Source organism: Nanorana parkeri, unplaced genomic scaffold (assembly GCF_000935625.1).
Source record: "Nanorana parkeri isolate BGI_ZX_2015 unplaced genomic scaffold, ASM93562v1 scaffold244, whole genome shotgun sequence".
NCBI classification, from domain to species: domain Eukaryota; kingdom Metazoa; phylum Chordata; class Amphibia; order Anura; family Dicroglossidae; genus Nanorana; species Nanorana parkeri.
Genome location: NW_017306512.1, coordinates 1470926 through 1493907, shown reverse-complemented (window position 1 = coordinate 1493907; position 22982 = coordinate 1470926). Strand labels below are relative to the sequence as shown.

Genomic DNA, 22982 nt, shown 5'->3' with positions numbered 1-22982 from the left:
CAGAACATACAGGGATAATTATGCCATACAATGGCGGCCAGTAGTACTTTCCATTCTTGACATTCTATACTATTTTTAAAACTCAAAATATGTACCAGTTTTTACGAAATTCTAATGTTGTGGTGATTATTACTGTTGTGATATTTTATAGCCAGATACCCTAGGACAATAGATTTTTGAAGATGACATAAGTTCTTAATAGTCTAATATTTTCCTGAGTAGAAATCTGTCTGTTGCTTTCCTGAGAAGAAGTACTACTTTTTGTTCCAGTGAGACAATAATAGTGTAACAAATTCCTCTTTTATTACAGAAAATTACAGCGAAGACTTTGAAGATGACCCTGAAGCTCTAAGCCCAATTGCCAGAAATTTAGAAGAACATGATGGTCTGGAAGACCATAGAAAGGTGAATAGTCCAGTTTCTTCTTTTTGTTTTGTTTAAACAGATAGACTCTTGCATTTGAGTACATTATAGAAGCTGTAGATACTGTTTTACTAAGCTATACTGATACTAAGTTATATAAGCCAGATGGTCTCAGTTTCTCCTTTTATGCCTTTTTAGAAATTATATTCTGTCCATCTCCCCATTTCGCCTAGTACGCTTGCTGGCATTAGTTTCCACATGTCATTATACTGTGCTATTTAAGCCATCGGTGTTCTATCCCTTTTATTTGCCAGACATAGTGGAGTACACTATAGGAGTGTCACTTTGTTTTTGAAATAGTTGTGCCTATTTACCAAGGCTACATCTTAGAATTCCAACATAGTTGCCATACTGTACACATACTGTATGTGTTATAGAAAGAATAAGAATAACATTCAGTTTCTGAGAACCTATTTCATTTTTAATATTTCTCTTAACCTTTAGGAAGAAGAAAATCATGGAATGCTTGCCAAAGGTGAGTCCATAAATGCTCCCCGAATGTTTTGGCCCAGGAAAACGCACACAAGGTCTTGTTCCGGTGGTACATGACCCTGGAAAGGATTTCCAAGTTTGCCCCCTCCGTTTCACCCTGTTGTTTCCGGGGCTGTACGGACAGGGGCACCTTATTTCATATATGGTGGCAGTGCCCGAAGGTGCAGAGGTTGTGGATCAGGGTCTATAATTTGCTGAGATCAGTTCTCGGTGCAACCATTGTCTGTAGTCCTTGGGAGGCCCTCCTGGGTAGGCCAGTCACTCACCTTCTGAAGAGGGAAAGGAAGTTAGCTAATTTCATCTTTTTGGCTTCCAGACAAACTATTGCTAGAGCCTGGAAGCAGCCCACGTTGCTTATTTCAGAAGTCAAGCAGCGGGTCATGTGTATTATGGTGCACGAGAAGCTTACGGCTATCCTACACGACTCGTATGCCTCTTTTCAGAAAACATGGTCGCCCTGGCTGGACTATGTACAGCCAACGGGACTGGATCGCGACTTATTGGCCCTCTGATCGGGATTTACCCGATCAAGGCGAGCTGATCTCCCTTCCCTCCCCGATTCCACATGCGGCCCCCCTCCTCTTCTTTCTTTTCCTCTCTTTGTATGTCCTTCTCTCTTGTCTTTTGTTGTTTTTTTTTCTTCTTCACTTGCCTAAGGGTTCTTCTAATGTTTGATGGAACCTATCTCGGATGTCACGGAATGGTGGCAAGGCTATAGTATGCTGCTTTATCACCCAATAGTGGGGTTATGCTTGCGTCCTGCAGCAGGTAGCTGGCAGCCCCGCTCCGGGCCTTAAGCAGGGGCTAGCCCACCCGTGGAGCCTATGCATAGGTTATCTTGGTTTTATTTGATTTCGCACAGGCTCATGAGTGGGAGGTCCTCTGTTTTCCGCAGTTGTCATATTATGTCCAGATCTATGGTGATGCGTTGCACTAGCTATTATATGACTGTCATGCTGTAACCCATCAGTGAACCGTTCTAATAATGTACCGTGATGTTCTTCCCACATGCGCCTTTTGGCATTGTTTCCTTGTGGATGGAACGTATTTCTGTTTCTGTTTTTCCTAAATAAAAATACTTGTACAACAAAGGTGAGTCCATGGTTAGCACTTAACACTTCCCTAATCTGCTTCTGTAAATACTTTGTGTTGAGAGAAAGTTAGTCAGATGTATGGATCGTGCTTTCGACATGGATTTGACATGGAAAAACGGTGGCCAGACTGGAAAACGTTCAGGGTCCTGCTTTATAAAGGTGGCTAAAATGTCATTCCATTTAATTCAATAACATTTTCCAAACTTCCTTCAATAAATGTTAACCCATTCAAATTCTGGGGTAATCCTAACCTTCGACCAGACAAAATTGTGTACTTTTGTTATGCGCCAGTTTACTCAACAATACACGTTTCAACATTTTGCATTACAAATAGATTTTCATTGTCCTTCATTAAGCAAGACTAGATTCAGTTGTTCTGAGAAAAATGGGTAATACTGCCACCTACAGGAAGAATTAGACACTAGTAAACAAAAACAGCCATTAGCCAGCCAAGTGTAACCCCTCCCACTCCCTGGATGCTTCAGTGTTTTTGCTAGTGTCCTTGGAAGATGGAAGTCTTTTCTCTACTGAGAAAAGTTTATCCATTTTTAATTTTCTTAAGATCTTTTTTGCTCATCTGCAAGCTGCTCAGCTCTGCTCTTTTATACAGCTATTTGGATTGGTGTTTCCTCGACGATACCTTGGAGGTTCTACCCAGAACCTGCTGGACCAAGGATTTGTCTGGAATGTGACCTTGAAGCAATGGGCTCTGCTTGTGGCTCTTTCCAGACCTTTGTGTACCGTGTTAGCTGCAGAGCTCTCCCCAGGTTCACAGCCATGGCACAGCCTCTGGTGTGACTCAACCTCTGAGGACTTGCTTTGTGAGTTTGCCCATGGATGTTGCCAGAATGTCACCTTCTGTTACTGGGCTCTGCTTTACAGACTCTTGTGTACTGTGTTGGTTAGTCGCAGACCGCACTGAAACTTCAGTACCGTGGTAGGTCTCTGAGGACTCGTTATCATGTGTCTGGTTCACATGCTGGGGAAGTGCAGTTATACTAGCTGCAGTGTTGCATGTTTTTCACACACTATTCTCTCCTTTGTCCAGTGTGAGGTAATTCTTCCCAGCATTGTTCGTATGGCAAGGGACGCAGTCTTTTCACCTTAGCTAGTCCTTGTCACTGCCTACACTGACCTAGTCACCTCCAGTCTTTTAAACTGTTCTGCTTTCAGCAGCTGGTTTTTGAGTACACAAACCGTGTTTCTGCTGTTTCGGGTCTCTCCAGCTCATGATCAACTAACTGCAGTGTCCCTCCTTAGGGTATTGACACCAACAGCCTGGATCGTTGTCCCCTACTTCAGCCCACACACTTCTCAGAGCCTCTCTTAGCTCCATGAGGTGTGGCCTCCTCCTCTACCCTATCCAGGGTGAAGTTTTATACTGCTATGCTAGAGTGTAAAATTGCAACTGTGATTGCTGACTTGAAGCCGTAAGTTTACTTCTGCAACTTATCTCCAGAATCTGTCTCGCATTCGAGCAGCTATGGCAGCCTCTGAGCTTTCTACTGCGAATGTCTGAAGAGTCTCATAAATATGTGCTGAATGACTTTGTTTCTGATATAGCTCCCAGATTTTAAGATTTAAGAAATTGACTTTTTTTTATTTTTTAAAAATGGATTCATTTAGTTATTTATTTTGCAAAATTTGAATATTTATTTATCCTTGCGGGCAGGGAATGACGTGAATGTGCAGTATGTAAAGCTCTGCGTAAATTGTCGGCGCTATATAAATACCTATGATAAATAAATATTGGACATCAGGGCCATTGCAAACAAGCTAAATAGCATGGTCACCTATTTACTGTACATGTAAAGGAGATCAAGGAGCCTGTACAGTTTGATTAGTTAGGCCTACAGACTTTATTGAAGATCTTTTTGGTAAAAATAAAAAAAAAAGATCTGTTTTAATGATTATTATTTTACATTCTAGTCATGCTTGACTCGATGGATTCCACAATTGACACTCAAAAGCTTTTACAACAAACTCAAGAAGACCCTGTATCAGTTACACCGCAAGAGACCAATGAGGCCATTGGCACAGGTGAGTGTAGTACTTTTGTATATACCAAGTTTGAAAAGCACAGATAAAGAATGTTCTTCTTTCCTAGGTCATTTATAAGATCTTGGTTCCCCCATATGTGTTTTTTTATTTTATACTTCCCTTTTTTTATAGCTCTTTTAGCAGGTCACCAGATGTGCAGGGTCCTCTTTGCCTGTTCTCCAGCATGTGGCAGTCCTCAATATGCAGAGATTGTGGACATTGTACAGTGGTTTCAGGTGGTCCATCTAGGGCTGCAACAACTAATCAACATAATCGATGATTGAAAAAGTTGACAACTTTTTCAATCATCGATTAATCGGCTTCTGATTGGTTGGCTCTGTTTACGGCTCCACACACGCTGCGCGCCGCACCTCCTCCCCACCTCACGTTCGCCGCTGCCAGACCCGCCCGTATCCACGCTCCACACGCCGCATCTTAAAATTTATTTTATTTTTTTATCCGATTAACCGATGAATCGAACGTAATAATCGGCTAACTAATCGATTTTGAAAATAAGCTGCAGCTCTAGGTCCATCACACATTGCACTCACAGGAAGTGGGTTAAATGACAATTGTCATCATTCAACCAGGAAGAGGACTGGTGAGGGTTTGTACTGGAAAGGAGGCAAGTTTACATTTTTTAAATTGCTGGCGACCTCTTTAAAGAAAAATAATTGAAGTTGGTCTTTAAATTGATGCATCTCGATATGGGACATATTTTTTAAAACTGCAAAACAGTATTTAAAGAAGATGCCTCACCTGGTATTCTTTTTCACAGCACAGTCACCTAACTCTCATTAAATGCTGTTTTTTTTTTTTTTTTTTTTTTATCCCATGCTTCTGTGTGCAGTAGAAACTGAGATACACACTTTGACAGCTCATTCTTCTTCATTTCCGACCACTCTCTGCAAAGGAAATGGCCTCTTGATTAACAGCTCTTCTCACAGGCCCTGTACTTTCCAGACACAAGCGAGGTAACAAGAATGCAGAGGGAGGGGGAACAAACACTCACAGTAATCAGCACAGGCACTAGAACTGGAATAGCCTTGTTTTGTGTTGGGAAAGTGACTGTAAGCTTGGCTCCCAGTCCACCCTACAAGGTCAGGGGCTCAAATTCCATAAAACCCTCTGATAAGCCTTCCTTTGCTTGAAGACATGCTCCCAATTTTTAAAGTGTGGGGGGTAGGGGGGGGCAGGCTTTTTTTTAACCTTTGCAGACACTTTGACAGCTCGCATCTCGCAGACGCTTGCATGTGAGAGTTGGTTTTCAAGGGCTACATGCAGGAGTGTTGCTCCTTGCCCCCTCTTCGGTTTCTCACCTTCAAACTTCCTATTTCACTGCACAGAGTAGCAGATCTCCTTCCAGCTCTCTCGGGCCTTCAGATCGAGGTGTCATTGCACCAGTTCACGTGACACAAGTTTTATTCCACCTTGTTCACAGTTCTCAAATCCAAAGGGGCAGCTACCTTCAGGCGATTAGACACTGGCAAATCAATCAAGTTGCACAGCAGCCCTTAACCCCTCACACTCCCAGCCTGCCATATTTTTTGCTACTGTCTTTAGATGATGGACACCTGTTCTAAGACACTATTTTTCTCTGAGATTTCATGGCTCTTCTAGCAAGTTTGCGTAATACTGTTCTAAGCCACTGTGGCGCCTCCAGCAGCTATCCAGATCGGTTTTCTCCTCAGCAATGCCTTGGTGGACTGTAGGCGGACTCTGCTGGAAGGAAGACGCAGGGCTTGCCTGTAATGTGCACATACCGTGCTTTCAGCACCCTCCATCACACCTGTGCAGTATGTGTTGTTAGCTATAGGGTGCTTTTACAGTTTCAGGGCTGTGGTCCATTTCGATAGGGCCCTGACCCTGAGGACTGGATGGCATGTCTCTTCTGACTACTGTGCATCTGTGGTAAGGACCAAAGAACTGCACCTGTACAGCCTCCTTCGTGGGTACTGTACTTTGCATGCGCCGCCACTTTCTTTCCTGGTGCATGCTTCAGGTTGGACACAACTCCTGCTGCTGCGACTCTGCGCACACACAAGGGAGAAGCTTCACTGCTGCTTTTTTTGCCAAGCTTAAGTTGTCCTTTTGATGCCTACAGTAACTGGTCAAGAGCACCCTTTCTCCACTGGCTTTGGGTTTTGTGGGAGACACGCATAGCGGATCATAGGCACAGGGTTACTGTGGCATGGGGGCCCCTCTAGGGCTCTTATTTCTGTTTTAGTCCCATGTTGTGCTCCATATCCCTTTTGTTGCTAGCATTAGGGTCCTCCTCTTCTCCCTCTAGGGCAGTGGTTCTCAACATGTCTAACCTCAAGACCCACATTTTTCCATGGTCATTAAGTCATGACCCAAGTTGCACTGCAATGGAACGCACGGCATTGCTGTACAGCACGCTCCGATGCGGGCAGTAGAACTGTGGAGGGGAGGTACGTTTTGGGGTGCCATTTAAATGAATGGCAATGCAATGCACTTCTCACATCAGAATGCGTGGTAGGTGCGATTGCGTGGTGCAGTGTGTTAATCACACGGGACTGTGTGATTAACGCACTGTACTATTGTGACCGGGCTCTTAAAAACATTGACAGACACACAACCACAGACACATTCTCTCACACACACACACACACACACTCCCCCCAAAAAAATTATTTTTGTTCTTTTTTTTTTTTAAGATCCAACCAGTCTCCCTATCTTACGAGAACTGGAGTGGATCCTCAGCCTGGGGTCCGGTGTGGGTTACTGTGCTGTGATGGAGCTCCTTCCATATGTGCATTGCTTGTACAGCTCCCTTGCATACCCTGTAGAGGTGCCGAGAGCCAGAATGTTACATCACTCTGGTCCAGGCACCTCTACAGGACACACGAGGGAGCTGTGAGCAATGCACTTATGGATGGAGCCCACCCCACCTCAAGCTGACACTCTGCACCGGACAACATATTTGGAATGGCTGCTTCGCGCGAGAACTGACATTGTTGTGCTAGGGGGAGGCTGAGGAGCCCCTCGCCTAGAAAAGTGATAGGCACATGGGGATCCACAGAACACAGGGTCACGACCCACCAGTTGAGAACCAAGGCTCTAGGGCATCCATCTCAAAATTAATATCCAGAAAGTAGTTCAAAGCTGTCATGGCAGATTTATGGGGAAAATGGAATATCTCCTTGATTCATCTGGCCAAAGAGCTGCAAATAGGCTTGGGCCAGCGTTTTGAACTTGAGTACCATCAAGGTATCAGGCGATTCTTTTACAGAGACCACTTGCTTTTTACTACTTTAGTGAAGAGGGTGGCACATGGTTTTCACCCTGTTCATACTTTGGTGACTCTTTGGGACCTCAATCTTGTTCTGTCTTCCCCTTGGAAGCCACCCTTTCAACCGATAAGAGCTATCCCCCCTGCCTTTATTCACTAGCAAGGTGGCCCTCTTCGGAGACATCACTTCTACTAGGTATGTTTCTGAATTAGTGGTGTTGATGTGCAAGGAGCCCTTTGTAGTCATCCATATGTTTAAAGTGGTGTTGAGCCCCAAGGCTTCCTTTCACTATAAGATGATCTCTGCCTTCCACCTTAATCACACATCGTGTTGTAACAAGCTATTCTGACACTCTGTTCATCACCACAGAGGGTCTCATTTCACCATTGCTAGGTGGATTTATCAGACCATATCTCAGGCCTATGAGCTGAAGGGGAAAGTTCCTCCATTTCTGATCACTGTGCACTCTACTAGAAGTGTTAGTGCTTCTTGGGCATTTCAGTGTCAGGCTTCGGTCTCCCCAAACTGCGGACGTTCAGGCCTCAGCAAATGCCAGTTTTGGCCAGAAAGGTCCTCTGATTTGGGCAGACCTTTTTTTTTTTTATAGTTCTGTTCCTGTTGGGGGTGTTGCCCGGCCCTCTGTTGCACTGCTTTTGAACTTCACAGTGGGAAGAGAAATAAATGAACTCCCTAAGTCCTGTGATGTACGATCAGCAAAAGGCCCCTTTCCTCTGTATTCTTTAATCCACTCTGTTCTGCTTGCTTCAAAACTGAGGCAGCCTGGGATGTACTCCAAGAAGAAGGTAAGGCAAAAATACTGTTTTCTTGATGTCCATTAAGGGACACAGGCCCCACCCCTCTTTATGATAATGCTCTTGGTACTGCCTTACTTCAAAATATGTACTGTATGTAGGCATGCTGTTAGTAGGAAGGGTTATCCTGGGCTTTTTTTGCCAGTGTCTAGTCCTCCTTTTTAGGCAGCAGTATAACCCAAAGAAGAATAATTGTGAGGTGCTCTTAATGGTGTTATAAAATTAGGGCAAAAATCCTATTATGGTAATGTGTGAGGTTTTTTTGTTGCTTTGCATGTCTATGTAGCATGAAAACCATTGGAATTGTTTAAAAATGGCACTGGTAGTGATCTCTGAGCTATGTATGTATTCCAGATGTAGCCTTTTCTCTTCAGTAGGTTTTTCTTCATTATAAGTATTTATGACTTTAGGCACAAGCTACACTAATGTAACCGTTGAAAATATTACGAGAAATTTGTCTTTTTTATTAGGTATATCAAACCAATACACAAATAGTGAAATGGAAGCTTTGCATCTAGTGTATCAAAACCTAAACCAGTTAGCAGAGGACACTGATGAGCAGAAAAGTAATCTGAAAGCTACAAGCCATACAAGTACATCTTTTGTAGATACTGCTGATTTAACAGGAAAGAGCTTGCAAAAGATACCCACTGGTGAATCAGGTAATATTCATATTTCAAGGATACAGTGTTAGTAACAATATTAATTTCTAAGTATATCTGAAGCACAGACAGAGGAAAAAAAATCAATGAACAATATTGGGTATTGTTAACGCTACCAGCGCCTAATTGTTCTTGATATAAGTCAGCTATTCTCTACCACACAGAAGCACTCGTGCAATGTGCTGACAAAAGGATGACCTCATCAGTATGTTGCTGCTCCTTCACGGTTCTGTCGACTAGTGTCCCTGATTCAGCTGTGCTGCTGGTGCTGCAGTAGATTGATCTTCTGGCAGAGTTGTAAAGATCACAAACCCCCGAATTACCACTACTCTGGCTGGTACAACTGTTTCCATGTACTGTATGTATTTCAACTGTGTGTTTAGCCACCTGCCTGGATTTTGTCTTTAATTGTAGTCAGTTCTTTATTGGTTTGACAGGACGAGGCTTTTGGTAACTAGCAGAGTTGCCTGAATGGCACTGTGAGCCCTCATAACTGTGATTTTTCAGTGTTGCAATGGATTATCCTTTAAAGGGGAATACTTTTTCTCTGTACTGTTTTATTATTCCTTCTATGACCCCTGACTTCTACCTTGATTTGTGGCTGTAGGAGGGCATTTTAGCAGATGTTGTGATTGTTAGCTGAATAAAAGTTAAACGTTTTTTTGTTTTTTAATCTGTGTTTCAAAGGACAACTTCATCTCTAGTAAAGTTTTCCTTTAATAGCCACAAGCACCCTGAGTGCAGCCCACATCGGATAATACTTATCATCTTCCCCAATCCAGCGACCCCATTCATTCCTATGGGTAAGCCTCATAGGCGGACTCCCTACAGCAGTAGGAAATGAATGGAGCCACAGCCCGCATGTACAGTATAGAGAGAAGCTGGCCAGGACCATATTGGAGTAAAGATTGCTGGATTTGGGGGGCGGGGGTTGGGGGGTTAAGTATTATCACAGGTGAGCTGCACTCGGGGTTGAGGGAGCTTATTAAAGGATACCCTAAAGGTGAAAGTCAACTTTGAAGTTTTTAAAAAAACTTTTTTTCTTTGCAAAGTTTGTAATTGCCACAGAGAAAACCCCATTTATCTCCCTAAATTGTAGCATCTAATGACATTGAGGGTCCACAATAATCCTGGGAGCTGGAGACCATATGATTTCTTGCTTGGTGTTCAAGTCATGTTGGTGAGCTCAGAAGCTGCACTTTTTTTTTTGTCTTATTCATGGAAAGAAATATTCTTGTTTGGTAATGAAGATATGTATGTGGGTTTTTAATTTTAATGATGGGTCCATTAATGGGGATTTTTACGGTTTCCCCAGATTTGTGCGGGAGGTGAAGCAGCCAGGAGGTCACAAGTTTCTTGGGTACAGATTCTCATTCTGTGTGCTCTGGCTTATTTCCATCATTTTATACTACATTTTAGTGGAGTGGCGTGTTCATCACTCTTATTCTTTTATATTTTTTATGCGATCGATAGTGTTTTAATGTTTGCTTGTTTTTAGAGATTTTGCAGTATTCTTTGAAATATGGTAATTTGGTTTTACAAATGTACAGATACCGTTATTTTTTAAGAAGTCAATTTGTTACCTTTTTGTATTCTTTTTTTTATTCACTAGATATGTCTACAGTGGATGAACTGATGCAACCTTTCCGGGGAGACCAATGCTTTGATGTGAAGTCTTTAAAGCAAAGGTAGCCGGTACATACTGTTTGTCAAAAAAAATTGTGTTTCTTTTACTTTGTCAAAATGTGATTTTTCATTTTTCTTTTTTAAGTGAGAACAAAGAGCCTGGATCAGTGGGCAAAAATCTCAAGGGTGTACTTGGAGAGAATGAAAACAAAATCTATTTGCAGGAATGGCACAGTGGAAAATCAGAATTAAGAGAGAGTTTTTCAGTGCCTGAGTTTGATCCTCAGCATGACAATAATAAGAATGTGACTCAGAACAGTGAAAGTCAGCAACAGCTTGCAGCCTCCAAAGAACCAGGTCAACCTGAACGTTTTACTATGCACCAAAGAGAAAGAAGTGGTCATGTAAGAATACTTTACTTAAATACTAATTTTAAGAGTAATTTGATGTTCTGCAACAGGTGTTATAATGTTGCTTACTTTCTGTTTTCAAGAACTGAGATCAATTCCATTTTTACACCACCCACCGGATGCCATACTATTACGTACAGTATGTGGAGAGCCCTGCGGGTGGAGCTAACACTTTTAATTGCCTTGCTAGAAGGAAATCTGGCAGATTTATTACTGAAAGTTCACAGGCCTATGTTTAAGTGTGTATTCATTTCATTTTACGATGATGCCAATTATGTTATATAATAATATTTTATAACACATAACGGCATTTAGGACAAAGTGAGTATTGGTGAAATGATTCTGCAAAACCATTTAAGTAGATTTTCATCTGATAGATACAAATAAAGTATGCAAAATGCATCCAGTAGTTTTTTTTTTCTGTTCTTTTCTTATAATGCACAAAACAATAAGTGAAATATGTGGGCAAACCGTTTATAGGCAATATATTAAGTTCTGTGCATTTTTTATTTACAATAAATAAAGAGGGATTTTCCAAATGTTATTTCCATTATACACACACCATGGAGTGTGTTGAAGTTGATCGACTGGAGGGAAGTGTAAAAACACCTTATTATTACAATCTCATTGTGTCAGAAAGTCTGCAACATGTGTAAATCCTTCCATTTACATGGCTACTATTCTATCTCCCTTAGTTGGGAACACAGTACACCATATTCGGAATTCTAAAGAATTTGTGGATCACGGATCATATGGATTGATGTTAAAAGTAGGGCTGGTAATGATTACAATTTTCGTGTTCAATTAATCGAAAACATTTTTAATCGATTAATTACGAATAATTATAACGCACATACAGATCCAACTACATTGGCCTATACACATACAGCACAGCAATGAAGTAATAAAATGAACTAGGATCACACTAATCCAGCATGTTATTAATCTCACGTGCCCACTCAATATGGTCGCCGCTTGAGTGGGGCAACTCAGAATAATAGCGTGCTGGATTAGTGTGATCCTAGTTTATTTTATTACTTCATTGCTGTGCTGTATGTGTATAGGCCAATGCTTTGGCTGGCGCTTGTGCAGAAAGTTTCTTGGGGAAACTCACCGGCCAAGTGGCTCCGTTGGCTAACGAAGGGGGGAGGAGTCCGGTGACATCACGGACATCGACGTCACCGGACTCCTCCCCCTTCCCTTCGTTAGCCCGCGGTATGCTGAGCATAGGATGACGGGAGGACGTTAGTTTGTGTCCTCCCGTTACCCTAAGGAGAACTATGGGGAAAAGCCTTAACCCCATAGTTCTCTAAGTGTTCCCTCAACTGTAACACTCTGTATACAAGTCCTGAGCTTTTAAGCAGTTAGAAAGTCTGCCCCACTGAAGCCTCACACATTACTGTTAGTAGGACATGATCCTAGTTCATTTTATTACTTCATTGCTGTGCTGTATGTGTATAGGCCAATGCCTTTGCTGGCGCTCGTGCAGAACTAAGTACTCACCGGCCCAAGTGGCTCCGTCAGCTAACGAAGGGTAGGGGGAAGGAGTCCGGTGACGTCACAGACATCAACGTCACCGGACTCCTCCCCCTTCCCTTCGTTAGCCGTCACGGACATCGACATCACCGGACTCCTCCTCCCTTCCCTTCGTTAGCCGACGGAGCCACTTGGGGAAGGGGGAGGAGTCCAGTGACGTCTATGTCCGTGACATCACCGGATCACCGACGGGACTCCCGGAAGCCGGCGGAGAGGTGAGTGTTTTCATTAGCAATCAAAATAATTTTAATCGATCAAAAAGTTTCACGATTAATCGAGAAATTAATCTTTAATTTCCACAGCCCTAGTTAAAAGCAGGAGAGACAATGGCATCCTATGATGTCACTTCCATTTTTTCTTGTATAGCAAGTGTGAGGCTGTTGAAGCTGTAAGAAAACTTCTGAAATAAGATGAGACTTCACAACCTTGGTGGACCTTTTTGTCTCTTGCCTATTTCATGTACAATAATAACTTCTACAGACAGAAACCTGCCTGTGCAGTGGGATCACCAGTATGGAGTGAGGAATGAAAAGAGCTGAACATTTGGAAGACAAAACCGCTTAACAAACGGATAACCCAAAATAGGAAGGGAACTCTGCAGGTCATGAATCAGCTTTCCTCCCACATTTTAAGAAATGGTTATATACTTTAGAGGACATTGAGGTGCACATTTTTGACTGAAGACACCTGGTTCACATGAGGTATGAAAGAGTCCATTTATGTGAAAGTGGAACAACTACCCCTGAACAGGGATGGAGGCCTTCAGCACCATCTGTCACCCACATTTAATGCTATTTTAAAATTTTACCCTGAAGATATGATTAAAAACAAATTCACACCTACAGCCATGCAAGTCAAAGGATTTACACATGTTGCAGCCTTCCTATCACCATGGGATTTTAAATGGAATAGGGTGTCTTGCACAAACTTTCCCACCTATCCCTAAACAATCAACATCTGCCTTGACAGATCTCATATGTCCTTAACACATTTAATTTGTGTTTTTATTAATATGACCTAGGTAGCTAATAATGCTAGGGCTTGTTCCTGACACTCATTAGAACTGAAGTAAATTTGATAAGCTGTGAAACGTCTTCAACATTACAGAAGTCCAGTTGAATGTGACAAACTGCTACTACATATACCATGGCCTGGAAGAATAAGAACCTTTACAGGCATAGTTTTAAACTTAAAGTAGTATTAAAGTGTTATTTTCTTTTTACATATATCTACTGCTAGCAAGCAGTAGATTTATGCAAAAACATTTAAAAAAATTAGAAAGTTACCAAACAGGTAAAAACGTACCTCCTTTCTCCGCCCTGCCCGCTCTCGGCTGTAGAAATCAGCTTCCCCGAACAGCCGTGCAGGAGGATGAGTGCGGGCACATGCACAGTAGAGGTCACTGGCGGGAGAAGAGGAGAGACTTAGTGTAACTCAATGCACGCAGCCGTGAGCGTGCACGTTGGACGGACACGAGGAGTCTGCGCTGGATCAGAGACCGGCAACAGCGCTGGAGGGTCTGCAAGAAACAAGTGGAAGGAAGAAAATGATCGGATCAAGAGGCATCATTTAAGGTAAGTCCTTAAATCAGCATTGTGGGGCAAGGGAATTGGGACTAATGTCACTTTTTAACAAACTAATCTTATTATAATAGCAACCACTCATTACATACTACATATAATTTTACAATAATATCCCCCCTTTAGTGACCAGATCCACTTCAATACACTACTCTACATTGCATGCTATTTTCTATTGTTATTTTCAGTCATGTGACTATCACTGTTGAAACAATGGTTGTTACAACTTGGTGACCTCAGGATACAGGTACAGCCCTAGTATGCTTTAGTAATATAAAACTTAACTTGGGCGTTTTTTTTTGTTTTTTTTTTCTGTAGGTAATTGTAATTGTGATCAAAGTGTAACTGTTTTACTTCTTTTTTTCATTTTATAGGTTGTAAACTATGGAAATTATCCAGTTCAAAACAAGACTACTTCAGGTCTGCTGTATAACAAACACTCAAACAAAACAGTTAAGAGTCCAACGTCTGTTTTAAAGAAAGGTCAAAATGCCCAATATGCCTTTGTAAAAAGCTCTGGTTATGGAAAGACCAGCACTGCAACAAAACCATCCTCTGCTCCTGAATCTTTTCAGTCTAAGACATACGTTTGGCATAAAAAGGAGAAGTCGCCTATTAGGAAGCAGCAAAGAGGTATTGTCGGGTTGTAACTTTTGCTTTTATTTTAACCATACTGTTTTCTTTCCCAAATGTTGTAATAAGTACATGTAAAGGCAGAACGTTCCTTTTTCATTTCATATAGAGTAGAGAAGGGTTAGGGTATTTGCCAAGTTTTTTTCTTTTATTGCAGTCTTTGTCCTCACAGGGGACATATTTTCCAATGGGGGCACATATTCTGGCAACAACTGTCTAGGATGGGAATTCTCCTCACCTGGGGGATCTCCTCTAACTGGGGTTTCCAAGACAGTAAGTAAAGAGAAATCTTTCTAGCGGAAGACTGCTAACCCAAGAGGGGTTTTAACCTTTCTCTAAACTGTCTAAAATTAAAAACATAAATACATTTGGCTATTTATAACTTAGAGACACTAAACTCAGGAGTTCAACCTTTAAAAAACATTCAAGTACCTTTTAACCTTAACTGTTAACACAAATGTATCTTATTTGTGTATCACTCAGCTGTAGATCCTCAAATCATCTCTGAATTGGTGCTGACACTGTGCTTCCTTCTGGAGGGTGGCTACTTTTGTTCCTCATGGTCGCTGTGTGTGTTGTAAAGTAGCCACCACTCCAAGCTTGCTCCCATGATGGACTACAATCTCATGTTTAGTTTACTATTTTGTAGGGATGCACTGATATATAGTCTGAATTTGAGCTGGAGTGTGAGTGGCTTTCTTTACAGTGACAGCTTCCAGTCACACAGTCAGTAGGATAGACTCCGAGACAGATGATCTCAGTGGCAGCCAATCGTAGCCCATGAAACTCCTCCAGTCTTTAGATTTCTTATGACAGAGGTCCTAAACCTTCCCCCATCCCTTTAGCAAAATCTAAAGCAGAACTATATCAAAAATGTTTGTTTTTTTTTTAAGTAGGAAAGCCCCAAACAAATATAGATGTCTCAGCTCAATACAAAATGAATTTATTTACAGAGTTCCTTTTAAAAATCTAATTTCAAGTAGTGATTATTTTTTCCATGTGTTTTGATGCTATTTTAGACCTATTATCCGATACGAGAACTATAAGGTTTGCAGAAGATGTTGGTTTTCCAGAGGACTCAAGAACAAGTAATGCACAGATGCTTGACCAGAGCACTACTCAAGGGCATTCGGACTCTCAAGGGGTAAATCTGCACAAATAATAATAGGTAGACTCCAAGGCAAGGCAATAAATCCATAGTTAAAAATGTATATTTTAGCTGTTTTACCTGCCAAAGGATCGCTAGCAATGTTCATACAGTCTTGTGATCGGGGCAGCACAGCCAGGTCTTGAATCTCCCTACAGACTGAACCACAGTCATTGAAAACAGCCTGGTCCAGTAACAATACCAGCCTGTAACAGGACAATGAAAGCGAAGTAGTGCACCGTGGAGGTCATTCCTGTGCTCTGTAATCCATGTTCGTGGGTTTAAACTGACCATATTTTAAAAAAACCATTTGAGCCCTATTTGGCTAAAAAAAAAAAAAAAGATGTGCTTCCCTGTCTAGTCTTGTCTCGAGTACTACTCTGCAGGGAATTGCAGGAGGCGAATATGAAAACAAATCTAATATATTTTATCATAATTTTACACATCTGGATTTAACGGTGGTTTTAAATGTGCCTGGAGCATAAGCTAATTGTTTCAGTAACAAGATAGTTTAACAAAATACATACATGTATCAACATTTCTTTGTTGTACTGTTATGAACTCGAAGTTGTTTATAATGGTTTAAAAGAAAAATATTGTGAAGGGAATTTATCAAAACCGGAGCAGACAAAATGTGGAGCAGACTTGCACTGCAGCCAATCAGCTTCTCTCTTTCATTTTCAATTCGTACCTGAGCAAACTGAAGAGAGATGCTGATTGGTTGCCATGGGCAACTGCTCCAGATCCTGTTTGTTCCAGTTTTGATAAATTCCCCTCAGTATATTTTTAGTGCATAATTTTAGTAATGCAGTTTATTTACCTAAAAATCCTTTTTTATTCTCGTATGACTTACATTTTTACAAGCTTGCTTTTCCACTCCATATTTATTGTATTAAAATATTAAAATAGATTAATAGAATGGCCACTAGAAGGAGCTTTGAGTAGCTCAGTGCAATTTATATGTCTCTATGTTAACAACTTTTGAGGACCTGTTTACTTTATATTGCCTTGCAGAGTGATGCATTACCACAACCCATTAATTTATAATGGGCCTCCACACAGGGGCATGATTTTTTTACACTGTGCGCTGCAATGCACTGTAGCACAGGCGTGTTGTGTATGTTAGTTGGTGTGCCATATAAAAAGAAGTACAACACACATACGCAAACTGTTGTGCTGTGCTACGTTAAGTGTGTGAAAATACACTGGTTCACATAAATCTGTTTACAACAAGGTGATCTCTTTAGATGTAAAAACAAAAGTAACACATTTCCTTTTAATATCAAGAAGTGGTATCAAAGTGGAGTCATTGCTCCACCAACCTTAACAGATCTTCTGTTTCATTATCGTAGAAAACTAATGATTGTATCTGACTGGTAGCATTGAAAACGAGCTCCACTTTTGCTGAATTTTTTCAGTTAACAGGTTTCTGTATCAGCACTTTGTAGTCTAAAGTTGGCCATACACCTATAGATTTTCGATCGGAAATTTTCGTTGCTGCCAAAAACACTCTTTCGTTTCTAGCTCAAATAGCTCATTGTGCACAGACCAATGTCGATTTCCATAATAGTTTTTTAGCAAAACGAACTCACTGAATTTTCGACGATCGAGAGAACGGATTTTCGTTTGCGCATGTGCAGTGTTCTTGCCACTAATCAGTCGATTTTTTCGTACGATTCGAAAACAAATTTCCAGCCTGACCGATCGAGGAAATTCGGCCAGGAGTACCAGAATTTAAAATGTTGGTGTCCCATCAACTGATCGATTATCGTTCGAAAGACCATTCGTGGAAGATTTCCGAACGAAAATCAATAGGTGTATGGGCACCTTTTAGACATACATGGTTGACTTGATACCATTTTCTGGGGGACAGCAATACAGCTCTGAAGATCGGGAAAAGTCACCGAGACTCCCAGTAGTGATGCAAGCATGTCTTTTATTAATGCATGTTCACATGATCACAAAGCTTTGGGAACATGCATCAGTAAAAGATGTGCTTGCATCATTATTGGAGTCCCGGTATTTTTTCCTGATCTTCATTGCCTGTAAACACGGCACCAACGTTATCACCCACCACTTTGGGTTATTTACAGTCAGGAGTGCAATGGGACTCACACAATAGCAATACAACTCTGACACAACACATATTGCTTACATAAATGTCTCTTCTTGTGATTAATGGCAACACTGTAATGTGGCATACATTAGCAGCATTTCTTCATATTTACTGACACGCCCCAATATTTTCCCATCACTTTCTTTGAGGTCATTATTAAAGATGACACACAACACAAGACAAAAGTGTTGCTTATAAGCTCAAGCCACATACACCCACAGCTATTTATTGCATTATAGTTTCATGGTGCACATTTTAGCTAGGATTACCCCTAAAGGTAGCATGAACCAGGTAACAATTTATAAATGCATGTTAGTAAACTGTTAAACAAAGCCCTGAAGAAGGATGTGTGAATGTTTACTCTGTGTAACATTTGGTTAATTCACAGATCAGTAGGCCTGTTAGCTCATATGAAATCACCTCAGAAAACGAGTCTGCCATGCATTATTCTAATTTGATTGGAAGAGACCTGACTGTACTTCAGAGGCTTCAGAATGTAGAAGAGAAATTAAATGCCGAACGCGGGCAAGACTTTTCGCGAAAAGAGGAGGAATTTAAACTAGAGACACATGGCATGAAGGCAAAGTATGAGGAGGAAATCAAACAGCTGAAGCAGGAAAATTATAAACTTGAAGCAAAGGTATTGTCTAGTTATAATGTAATACTGGAAAAGCTCTTAAAGGAAGTCTGAACTGAGAAAAATATGATTGATGTAATCTCTGTCCTGCTTCTAAAAATACTAGTTTCCAGCTGTCTGCCTTATATTTTTTAAGTCCGTGACCTGAAACCGGCATCCAGCAATTGATTGCAAACACCCCTGTTTATACTTGTTCTAAGCCATTCACTCAGAAGGTGTTAAAGCAATTGGATCAGCAGGACAGCTAGACAAGTAACATTTTCATAAGGAAGTCAACAGTGGAAGACCATTTTTTTTTTATTACTTTTTTTCTCTCCGAACACATTTTCTCTAAAGTAGAATTCCAGCCATTTTTTCCAAACGTTTTTGAAACATCGTAGAAGGGATGGACATAGCGTTTTAAATTTGTGTTGCTGTGTGTAGAGTTTTTATCATATAACTAACTTCTAAACGCGACACTCATTGTAATGTGTTTAAGTGCTCTACAAAAAAGTGCAGCATGTGTAACATTTTTCCAGCACACACCATCACAATACTTCGGTGTGAACTGGGCGCATAGACAGCCATAGCATTTGCTGTGTCCTTGTATTAAGCCTACATTGATTAACACGGCTCAATGCGCTGGGTGTGAATGCGCCCTAATGGACCTTTCACATTAGATTTGAGATTTGACAAATCTCCTTTCTGTGTCACACAAAGCCCCTTTCAGCAAAGCTGTGCAATTCTCAAAACACTGCAGCATTTATTTTAAAAAGCACATATTTATTAGCTTTCCACCTACCAGGCCTTCTGACATCGGCGGTGCTTTCTGAGAAGGCTACCCCTTGGAAATGTATTATCAACATTTAGTGAGATTCTTATTGTAAATGCACATTTTGTATGTATGTATGTATGTATGTATGTATGTATGTATGTATGTATGTATGTATGAGGTTTGGATTACCAATACACAGCTTTTCTGAAAGTGTGTTAGGGTGACACACAAAGGAGATTAGACAGATTTTGGTTGAAAAGTCTACTTTAAACTATACCTACTTCCTAAAGACTCTAAAATAAAAAACATTGTGAGCAGGAAGGTATTTTTTTTTTGCAGAGGAGCCTTACTAGGTCTCTTCTGCAATAAAGGCTTCTTACCTCCCACCATGCATTCCTGTGTACAATGTACACTGAACTGCGCATATGCACCTCAATCTACAATTCTGGGATCTGTCGGGTGCCAGTACTCACTCAAAGGACAGACAGGAGAGGGGAGACCCTACACCCGGAAAAAGCTGAAGAGATGTGATCTGTGATGTACCCTCTGCAGCAACTGTTTTTTTTCCTTCAAGGTGTTCATACAATGTGTTTATTGTATGTAGATAGATAGATAGAGATCTATCGATAGAAGACATACTGAGACAATTTAGCATAAAAAAAAAACCACAACAAGCCTGGATGCAGTTCAAGTACTATGTAGATATTGATGCAGAGAAGAGGACACTCTCAGCACTTTGCAGGAATAGCATTCGCTTAGACATTTGTCTGATTTGCTGATTCTTTGAGCTTCAATCTGCTTTAAAATTTGTTCATAGTCTATTTTCCTATAGTAGATTCATGTAACGAATGTGTTGTCCAGTTCTCTGTAAATGATAACTTGCTATGTTTTGCTGGAGTAAACATTATTTTACTAACATATGCTAAGTTTCTTTTGTGGTACAACACAAATGACAGATGCTTAAAAGTGGTGTTGTATTTATTTTTAACTGTGTTTTTTTTTAGCTACATGCTGAAGAAGAGAAATTTAGGAAGAGGAATCTGTTGGGTGATAAAAATAATCCTGCAACAGAGGAGAAACTGCAGCCTATAAGACAGGAAATAGAGGAACAGGAGACACTTCTTAAAGGATATCAGCAAGTATGGTTTTAAATCATACCGGTGCATTATTGATATGACAAACCGTGAAGTCAGTATATAATAGAAGACGGTACACTCCAGCCAGGATTACAAATACATAAGCATTGAAGCATATGAGGGGGTTACTTTTCTACCAGGATGTAATTGCTATATTGCAAATATGTACTGCATTTTGTGATGTTGCTTGTGATACTGGATACTTCTCACTTACCAAGCCAGATTTTTTAAAAAAAATTGAAGTCGATTAACAGAAAAAATGTTTTAAGTGGTTTCCCCAAATTCAACTGAAAATGCAACTTTTAATGACCTCTGCATTCCCAAAGTTATTCACCCCCTTCACGTGAAGCATCTTTAGTACTTTCTAGGGCACCCATTTGCTGTCATGACGAGATGCATAGCCAGACACCAGCTTCTGACAGCATTCCTAAGGAATCTTACCCCATTCCTCATGAGCAATAGCCTCCAGTTCAGGAAAATCAGTCAGGTGACTGTAATGGCCACTGTAGAATCCACCAAACCTTGGTGAAATTTGAGGTATGCTTTGGAACATTGTACTGTTGACCTATGTGTCCTATGACGGCCAAGCTTTAGCTTCCTCACAGGCAGCATGACATTTTCTTCAAGGATTTCCTTGATACTTCAATGAATCCATTTTGCCTTCCTTACATTGCAGGTTTCTTTTCAGCGTATGCTTCATTCTTCTTCCTCCAGACATACCGCTGATCCATTTCAAAAGTTCCAGTTTTGTTTCATCGCTCCACAGAATAGAATCCCGAAACTTCTGTGGCTTATTTATATGATTTTGAGCATATTGGAACCAACTTTTATTGTGCTTTTGGGCCAGTAGTGCTATACGTCTTGGACTTCTGGCATGGAAACCTGCGTTAAGTACGCACTGCACCTCAATCCTCACTCGAAAGAAAGAGCGTTCGCGTATGATTTCTGAATGATAATAGTACAATGCATGGTCAACATGTGCAATATTTCTAACATGCAGTCAAATGTGACACTCAACAAACCCCTAGCCAGTTCAGGTATTTCATGTGTTCTAGCTCAAGCACACCTAGTGCAACTGATGAAGCACTTGATTAGATGCATCAGGTGTGCAGGAGACACCAGTTTCGCAGATGTGTGCTCTTGTGAGGCATTCTATTCAGGGGGTTGATTTTAATTTTTAGACTGCAGAAGTCATTAAAAATGAATTTTCAGTTGAATTTGGGGAAACCGCTTGAAACATGTTGACCTTTTTCAATTGCTTTTGTTTGATTGTTTCATTGCAAGCAACTGAAATGTTATACATTTTGCCAATAAACCTGATTTGCAATGAGGGTTGAATAATTTTGATTACAACTGTTTGTGTTGGGGTTTTAAGTAATTTTCAGAGCTAAAGTCATGCCTGTCATTGTTTATTGAACAAGATCCCAGCTTTTGCATTTTTTTTCCTGGGGGAAATGTAACGCTAGCAGGGTTAATGTCTTTTTGATGGTAATGCTGTTTGTTTTCACAGTGCAAATATAAATAGATACTTTTGCCTTAATGAGAGCAATTACACAAGACCTAGAGATAACATCATAATGGATAATATTTGTTTATTATTATTGCATAGATTTGAGAAAGTGTAAAGGGGTTGGCCACCTTTTGGGAAAATGTGTGCATAACAAATTACATAATTTTTCTAATCTTTTGTAATGAATACACATAAATATATTGCAGTGAGGGAGAAAGCACGTAACATTGGAATAAGTGTAGTTTGGTGAAATTACAAAATTATATATTATAGTGTATATACACCTACTGTATAGCAATGTATTGTATATTTTTTTATTTCTAGCTCATCATTTTTCACTAGTCAAATAACACTAAACTGATAAACCAAAATGATCATTTGTTTCAAAGGCCCTTGCATTGACCGCAACTGTGACCGCAATAAATGCAAATCTTCAATTGACATCAAAGGAATTCATGTAGAACAAAAAAATATTTATGCAGCCGAGTCCATTGAGTGATTTTCTAGATAAAGCCTATTTTGGGTCAGTATTTTAATCAGTGCTTATCTCTGGAAACTACTTGATTTTAAAGGTCTGCTTCAGGGAGCTAACTTTTGAGTGTTCCACTAAAGGCCGAGTCAGACAGGAACTATGCACACTGCCATTTTGAGAACCCGTGTAAGCCATGTTGAACTGAACACCAGGTTAACGTGTTCTGTAGCGCAGATATCATGTCACATGATTTTGCTAAAGTTGTGGTGTGCAAAAAGTGACAAAAAGTTATCTAGGAACATGTAAGCTACAGAGTATTTTCCATTTACCCATGTTTTCTTATGAAAGTAACTACATTTAACCACACTTCCATTAACAGACAGATCTCATAATAATGGGGCTGGTAATGATTAAAATGTTTGTGTTCGATTAATTAACCCCTTCATGACTGAGGCCCTTTTTTCCATTTTTGCACCCATGTTATATTCCACATTTTAGGCCTGAAAATGACGTAAAACCCCCCAACATTATATATTTTCTGAATGCCAAGACCCTATAGAATAAAATGGTGGTAGTTGAAAATTTTTATGTTGCGCAATATTAGCGCAACTCCTTTTTTAACCCCAATATTTAGTGAAAAATTTAATT

At 40.5% G+C, this 22982-nt stretch overlaps 1 protein-coding gene across 1 annotated transcript in view; it reads left to right on the top strand.

The window, feature by feature from the left end:
* CEP162 (centrosomal protein 162) overlaps positions 1–22982 on the top strand; it is a 96982-nt gene that overhangs the window by 37467 nt on the left and 36533 nt on the right. Inside the window, exons 6-15 of the mRNA XM_018556627.1 lie at positions 311–405; positions 868–898; positions 3939–4049; positions 8586–8777; positions 10390–10465; positions 10549–10807; positions 14304–14562; positions 15582–15706; positions 18214–18465; positions 20221–20355. Of these exons, the coding sequence (XP_018412129.1) occupies positions 311–405; positions 868–898; positions 3939–4049; positions 8586–8777; positions 10390–10465; positions 10549–10807; positions 14304–14562; positions 15582–15706; positions 18214–18465; positions 20221–20355 (1535 nt within the window). The remainder of the gene's footprint in view (positions 1–310; positions 406–867; positions 899–3938; positions 4050–8585; positions 8778–10389; positions 10466–10548; positions 10808–14303; positions 14563–15581; positions 15707–18213; positions 18466–20220; positions 20356–22982) is intronic.